Source organism: Lepidothrix coronata, unplaced genomic scaffold (assembly GCF_001604755.1).
Source record: "Lepidothrix coronata isolate B3197 unplaced genomic scaffold, Lepidothrix_coronata-1.0 Scaffold278, whole genome shotgun sequence".
Taxonomy (NCBI): Eukaryota; Metazoa; Chordata; class Aves; order Passeriformes; family Pipridae; genus Lepidothrix; species Lepidothrix coronata.
In genome coordinates this window covers 694,994-702,454 of record NW_016690458.1, presented here as the reverse complement: position 1 = coordinate 702,454, position 7,461 = coordinate 694,994, and the positions used below count along the sequence as shown (strand labels likewise).

At 49.5% G+C, this 7,461-nt stretch overlaps 1 protein-coding gene across 2 annotated transcripts in view; it reads left to right on the top strand.

Moving 5' to 3' along the window:
- Window positions 1–2,260: 2,260 nt before the first annotated feature.
- The window catches only part of LOC108508015 (ubiquinol-cytochrome-c reductase complex assembly factor 1), a 48,799-nt gene continuing 43,598 nt past the window's right edge, over window positions 2,261–7,461 (top strand). For both annotated transcript variants that reach the window (XM_017836492.1, XM_017836491.1), the window contains exons 1-2: window positions 2,261–2,315; window positions 6,014–6,118. In XM_017836492.1, the coding sequence (XP_017691981.1) occupies window positions 2,292–2,315; window positions 6,014–6,118 (129 nt within the window). In that variant the 5' untranslated portion in view covers window positions 2,261–2,291. The remainder of the gene's footprint in view (window positions 2,316–6,013; window positions 6,119–7,461) is intronic.

The window sequence follows — 7,461 nt, the reverse complement described above, 5'->3', positions numbered from 1 at the left end:
CAGGGAGGGGATTGTCCTGCTCTGCTCTGCCCTGGGGTGGCCTCACCTTGAATATTGGGGCAGTTTGGGGCACCACAATGTAAGGAAGATGTTCAGCCATCAGTGTCCAAAGGAGGCAACGAAGGTGGGGAAGGGCCTTGATTTGAAGCCGTGTGAGGACACTGAGGGCACTTGGTGTGTTCAGCTGGAGAAGAGGAGACTGAGGGGAGACCTCACTGCAATTAAAACTCCGTGGGCAGGGGCAGAGGAGGGGCAGGGACTGAGCTCTGCTCTGGGGGGACCAGGGACAGCACCCAGGAAATTGTGTCAGGGGGGTTTAGGCTGGGTATTACAAAGAGTTTCTTCCCCCAGAGGGTGGTTGGCACTGCCCAGGCTCCCCAGGGCAGTGGGCACAGCCCCAAGGCTGCCAGAGCTCCAGGAGGGTTTGGATGATCCTCTGGGGAACAGGGGGTGACTCTTGGGGATGGGCCTGTGCAGGGCCAGGAGCTGGACTCGATGGTCCTTGTGCGTCCCTTCCAATTCAGCATATTCTGTGATTCTGTGAAAATACTCAAGGTCCATATATCCTATAGCTGAACCATGTTCATTATACTACTAAAAATCATGCCTGCAGGTCAAAAAGTCCTCTGGGTTACCTAACTTGTATGGAAATGACTAACCAGTCCTAAGAGAGGGGCTGTACTTGGGAAGTTTCTAACTCTGAATTTCTGTGTGTAAATAATGCCACACAGAGTCTGGAGGGGCGCGCTGGATTTGTGGAATACCACCGGGCACCCAGGCTTGCGCAGCTCTGGAATAAATAAACTTACTGACCTTTACTTCCACTGGGCAGATGATCTATGCAGCACCAAGAATAGGACTAGGTGCTTCCTTTCTCAAGGAAAGGTGGTGTCAGTCATGTTCAGGCCCCCAGTTCCAGCATCAGGAGCCGAGCTCAAACATTGAATAGGCCCAGGGATTGCCACAACACAAAAGGTTCCAAGTGAGAAAGGAAACACTAAGGCTTGGTGCTGTCCTTCCCATGGAAAAGCACTGTCATTCCCATTCAGGGCCTCACCACCAAAATTTATGATACCACCTCCAATACTGAATACATCTGAGGATCGTTCGCACACAAAAGGTGCCAGGACAGAAAGGTCTTGCTGGCCTTTACCCCCATGGGGCAGATGATCATCTGCAGCAGCAACAGGAGGAATAGGTGTTTCCCTTCCCAAGGAAAGGTACTTTGATTCACTTTCTGGACCCAACCTCTGCAATTTGGAGCCAAGCTCCAAATCTGAGTATGTCCAGGGATTGCTCCTGCACAAAATGTGACAGGTCAGAAAGCTGTTCCTGGCCTTCACTGTTTGTTGAGGAATACATTTAGTCCAGGTAGCTCGGCTTGCAAACTGCAGATTGGGATGAAGATTGAACTCTGGGTGGGAGCAAAGAAGCTGTGAACTGAGACATACAGCAGGAGCTGGGAATTGCTGACCTTTTGGATAACAAAGGAGATGAAGACCGGTCATGACAGCGAGGGGGATGGACACAGACAGGGCAGCAGGAGCCAAAGACTTGGGAGGAAGAGCGAGACTTACACAGGTAGACAGTGAGGGTATAAAAACCCAGGGGTTCCTTGGTTGGGGGAGCTCCTCAGAGGCACCAGCTCAAGGTGTTTCTGTGTTACTGTGCCATGAATAAACTGCTTTATGGAATGAGATATCTGAGACTGCCATGGGAAACCTGCTCTGGGGGTGTGTGTGTGTGTGTGTGAGGAGCCAAGCGAGACCTGTCAGGTCACGGTGAAGGAGCTGCAGTGCCAGCAGTGAAAGTCCCTGGCCTTTGGGAGCGTGACTGCCAGGGAGGCTCGGGAACGGCCAGAGCGGGAATCTCCCTCAACACTCACCTCCCGTGGGCAGCCCCATAACCCGCACCCGAAACACTGGGGGACGGCGCTCTCCTTCCCACGGAGACGCAGTTACATTAATTACTCTCTCCACCGTGTCATTATCGGCTTGTTGCGCAGCGGGGAGCGAACCCCCTTCTGAGCGGTAGCGCTGCTCTGCGCGCCCCCTCCCGCCATCGCCGCCATTCCCGCACTGCCCCATCGCCGCCATCGCCGCCATTCCCGCACTGCCCCATCGCCGCCATCGCCGCCATTCCCGCACTGCCCCATCGCCGCCATCGCCGCCATTCCCGCACTGCCCCCTCCCGCCATCGCCGCCATTCCCGCCACCGCCTCCGTCCCTCCGTCCCCCGGCGCTTCCCGCGGAAGGGGAGGGCGGCGGCGGCGGAAGCGGCGCCGGGGACTGATGGCGGCGCTGGCGCGGGCCCTGGTGAGCGAGGGAGGGAGGGAGGGAGGGGGCGAGCGGCGTGTGGGGCCGGGGCCGTCCCCCCGCACCCCGAGGGGTGTCAGCGGGGGCTGCCCCCGCCGCCCTCCCCTCAGCCCCGCGGTGGTGTCTGGCGAAGCAGCGGGTCGAGCTTTTCCCCGCAGTTTGTGTTTGCAGAAGGGTTGCTGAGGGGCCGGAGCGTGTCCAGAGAAGGGCAGAGGAGCTGGGGAAGAGTCTGGAGCACCAGGAGCTGCTGAGGGAGCTGTGAGGGAGAAAAGGAAGCTCAGAGGGGACCTCCTCGCCCTCTCCTCCTCCCTGACAGGAGGGGGGAGCCGGGGGAGGTCGGGCTCTGCTCCCAGGGGACGAGGGACAGGACGAGAGGACACGGCCTCAAGCTGTGCCAGGGGAGGGTCAGGTTGGACACTAGGAGGAATTTCTGCACAGAAAGAGCTATTTAGACATTGGGATGGGCTGCCCAGGGGGGCGGTGGAGTCACTGTTCCTGGAGGCGTTTAAGGAAAGACTATTCATGGCACTCAGTGCCATGGTCTGATGTTGGGTCATCGGTTGGACTTGATCATCCTAGAATTCTCTTCTAACCTAATTCACTCTGTGATTCTGTCGTGTCTGGGCTCCTGCTTGGAGCTGGAGACACGTGTCTGTCAGTGTGGGGCTCCTCTGGGCTCAGTGTGTTCTCTTCCTCGAGTTTCCCTTCTCATTTCAGGTGTTTGATACCAAGGATGATGTAAAGATTCCCATTCCTGTGTTACTGATCAGGCCCTGGCACAGGTAGCCCAGGGCAGTGGTGGAGTCACCATCCCTGGAAGTGCTCAAATGCCAGGTAGATGTGGCACTTGGGGACACGGGTTAGTGGTGGACCCGGCAGTGCTGGGTTGATGGTTGGACTCGATGGGCTTTTCCAACCCTAGTGATTCAAATTGGAAGAGTTTGGGTTCCTGTGAATGAGTGGATTTCTAATCACTCCACTCTTTTCTTCTTTCCCGTGCATTCGTGTGCACTTTTCTTTCTATTGGCCTTTAAAGTCTCTGCAACAGAGCTCTTCTAGACTAGTATATAGTCTAGAAAAGGGAATTTTGTACCTGGGTCTGATCTTATGCCACCACACAAATACAGGGATGGCCAGTGCTGCTAAGTGGGGAGAGATTTCCCAGGAACAGGAAAGGCCTTTGGCCAGAGGGCAATCTCCACTTGTGAAATGAATCCACCAAGTTCTCAGTGCTCAGGGTGTGGTTTTCACCGGCACAGTGAGCCCTGTCCTTTCCACTCTCAAGGTGAAAGCAGCCGAGCACAAACCTGCCCGAGTGCAGCTGAAGTGGAGCGAGCTTGAGTTCCTGCTTCCTCCTCCCATCCCTGTCCTTTATGCTCCTGTCCTTGCTCTGTTGCCTGCAATTGCTTCCTCCAGCGTTTTTCTTGGCCCCTATGATCCAAATTCTGGAGCAGCAGAACAGTGTCAACATAAAACCAGTTTTGTGGAGTTTTAAAGCATTAAAGAGGCAGTGGCCAGAAGACAGGGAGGGGGAAGCCAGGCAGGAGGGGAGCAGGGAGAGCAGTGGGAAAGCAGTGAGGCACCAGATGGGTTCAGCTGCCCGTGGAGCCGCACCCCCAGGGCAGGGTTAGCACTGAAAACCTGCTTCTGATGGGGAAGGACTTGCCTCCTGGGCTTACCTGTCCCTGGGCAGCTCCTTGCCCAGCTGCTGCTGGCATTCATGTGGCAAAGTGAGCTGATTCAGTTTTTCAGCCCGAGCAGACATTACTCATTGGAGGGGAGGAGATGGAGTTATTTGGCATTTTGTGATCTGAAGTGCACTGTGCTTCAGCTCAAGCACTGCTCATCCCTGGCACCTCCCAGCACTTTTTGCTGCGTTTGAATTTAGTGGTTGCCTACTTGTATAAAAGTAAATCTTCAAACTTTCCCTGTCTCTTCTTTCTACTGGTAATAAGGAAAATTACTTTTGTTGTCTGTCTTCAAGCCTTCTTTGGAGCTCCTGGTGTGTGATATCGTCCTGATGATCGTCCAGGCATTTCAGCTCTACTCACTAATACTGCCATTAGGATAAAGCTGGTTTTTACCCAAGGGATCTTGATAAATAGCTTGTCTGCTACCTAAGACTTTCCTAATGATTGCCAAGAGCATTTAGAAGACCATACAGTGATATTCTTCCACCACCGTCTTGACAAGGCAGCTGTCTGCAGGCTGTTCCTGAGTAATCCTGTTCAGTTTAGGCTTGCTCCTTTTTTTCTCAGCCAAGCCAAAGTATCACTTGTAATTTGAAAAGAGGGTTGTGTTCTGCAAACGGTGATGCTGCCTTAGACAAAATTCTTTATCTCCTCGTGTTCCCTGCTTTCTGCTGGTGTCTGTTTTCTTTGTTACTGGATTGTTTATCACATCTCAGCTTTTCAGTGTGCATATGCTTATTTTATGTTTTCGTATGTCTTTGTCCAGTTTTGTTGCAGTTGTGCTTTTCAACAGCTATAAACCACAGTATGTTCAAGCTCTAAGCCATATCCCAGCCTGGGCATGTTTTCCTTCTTATTACAGAGAAAAAGTCTCAAAAAAGTTCTGTCAGATCCTTGGAATCTTGTAATAATTGATTATAAAAAATGGTGACTTCTTTCTCACTGAAGTCTTTGTTAATCTGTTTATGTCAGGGCACAGGGTTACCTCAAGAAGTACTTTGTGGTACTGAACTGAAATGGTTTTTTTGGATAGAAATATATTGTTTTCAAAATCTCACTTGCTGAGCAGTGATGTTACATTGAAAAAGCAGAAATTGAGTCATCTTGCTACAATTGGAAATGAAGCTGTTTTTATTAGATAAAGGCAATCCCTTCTAATAATATATACATTACTTCCAGTATTAGTGTAGTGCGTGTATGAAGGAGGCAAATATTGTACTAACTTGAATATTGCAGAAAATGAAAGATGCAAAGAAAGTGCAGGCAAAGAAAATTCCAATTCTTTTCCATATTACTGGCATTTTCATAAGAGAAAATAATTATCTTCACTGAAATTTATTGGGACAATATGTGCTTTTGAAATACTAAAATTCTTAGCCATGCCTGAGTAAAGTAAGACAAAGATGCATAAAAGCTGTGAGTTGGATGGGGGCTTTTTGGAGCTCACTCTGTCAGCTGAAGAATGCTTCTTGAGCATTTGAATTTATTGTATAGACTGAAAAATTGTGGTGTGGTTTTGTGATGTAGACAGCCCACCATTTCCTTCCACTCATCTGTTTCTGCCATCAGACTTGGGTTGGATACTTGTACTGGAAGGCAAAATATTTTTATAATCAAAATTTATACTCCTGTCAAGCATAAGTTGGGAGTTGAATCTAAGGATTGTTAGAGTATCCTGAGCTGGAAGGGACCCACAAGGATCATTGAGTTCAACTCTGGCCCTGCACAGACACCCCAACAATCCCACCCTGTCCCTCAGAGCGTTGTCCAAACCCTCCTGGAGCTCTGGCAGCCTTGGGGCCGTGCCCACTGCCCTGGGGAGCCTGGTCAGTGCCAACCACCCTCTGGGGGAAGAACCTTTCCCTGAGATCCAACCTGACCCTGCCCTGACACAGCTCCTTGTTGTTCTTGTTGTATGAATGAATAAAACTTGTGGAAGCAGAAGGGCAGTTAAACTGTTTCTGCATATTTGGGTCCTTTTCTTCATTGCTCCTGTCCCTGTTGCAGAGCTGCCAGACTGGAGTAACTCAGTGGATAACAGGATGCAGTGGATTGCTCCAGACCGCCGCAGTCCCGGGCCAGTGCAGACGGATGCTCTGCAGCATTTTCCAGGTGTGATATCAGAGCATGTTAAACTGTGTAAACAAAAATGGAATGAGCTTAAATTGCTAAGAAAAAGTCATGTTTTTTCAATAAAGAGTCTTCTAAAAGTCTTTGCTGTGTATTGCTGAAATATCAAGGCAGCTCTAGAGCTCTCTGCTGCAAAAAGGGTGAGCTCCCACTCTTTGTTACAGGTCTTCATTCCAGCTGTGTCTTTTAATAGATCTAAGTTATTTAATTATTTAATAGATCTAAGTGATCTGTCTTGAGGAGATTAAGTGCAGAAGTCCAAATGTAGGTGTCATTTTTCCAAAGCAGCTTTTACAATCCAGTCACAATTGGCCATAATTTCCAGCACCTTATTTTCCAGAACACTTTACTTTATAGAATGTCTCCACTGGACAGTGGCCTTGGACTTCCTAGTACTGGTGGATGTTTACCTTGCTGAGCACAATATTTAGTGTTGTCCAAGTGGAAGCTCTGCAGTTAGGCTTCCAGCTGTGTGACAGCAGGCACAGTGCCAGGGCGTGTCTGTCCAGAGTAAATCAGCTGGAGCATCATGTGGTAGCAGTTCCTGAGAAAGGGGTGAAAAAGGTGTAGAAAATGGAGAGATGCCGGCTCTCAGAACAGAATCAGAGTCTGTCTCTTGGTGTTTCCTTCCTGCATTCAATAAAACACGAGGGGGTTAAGCCTCTTCTTCATCTTCCTTTATATCACAGCTCGTGCTGTAGAGCCATGACATTCAGAATTAGAAATTCCCTGTAAGCTCTTTGGCTTGAGTGTCTTTTCTCAGAGAAGACCTTCCAGTTCTAGGAAAATTGCTGGTGATTTTGTGACACAGCTCTACTATTAAAGCACAGTAGTGCAAGTGATGTTATAGCAAGTAACATACGGTGCTTGGAGGAGAGAGAGAAATGAGCAGTTGTGAAGTTATTGATGAAGTTGGGCTCAGTCTGAGCCACCAGTACATTCAATACCTGTCTGGAGGTGACTGCTCTGAACAGCATATTTAGTTTGAGTTAATTTATAAACAAGGCACTGCTAAGCTGGGGGTGCTGGGAGGCTGGGAGGGGTGTTTTGTTCAGGGTGCAGCTTCTTTCCTGGGGAGCCTGCTCACTCCTGCTTGAGTTTGCTCTGTTGTGCAGTAGCTCTGTGATACAAGTCATGTGCTCTGAAGTTATAGTGGTTGTAGTGGTAGCTTTTACCCTGTAAATTGTGTTTTCTCAAGTCCTTCCACAAAGACATTTGAATGGGCTATTAAGTTGTAGACAAAAATATCGTAAAGTCTGTTTGTCTGCAAGGTCAGGAAAAAGAAGTATTCTTCATTAAAAGACAAAACCATAATTAAAAGTAGT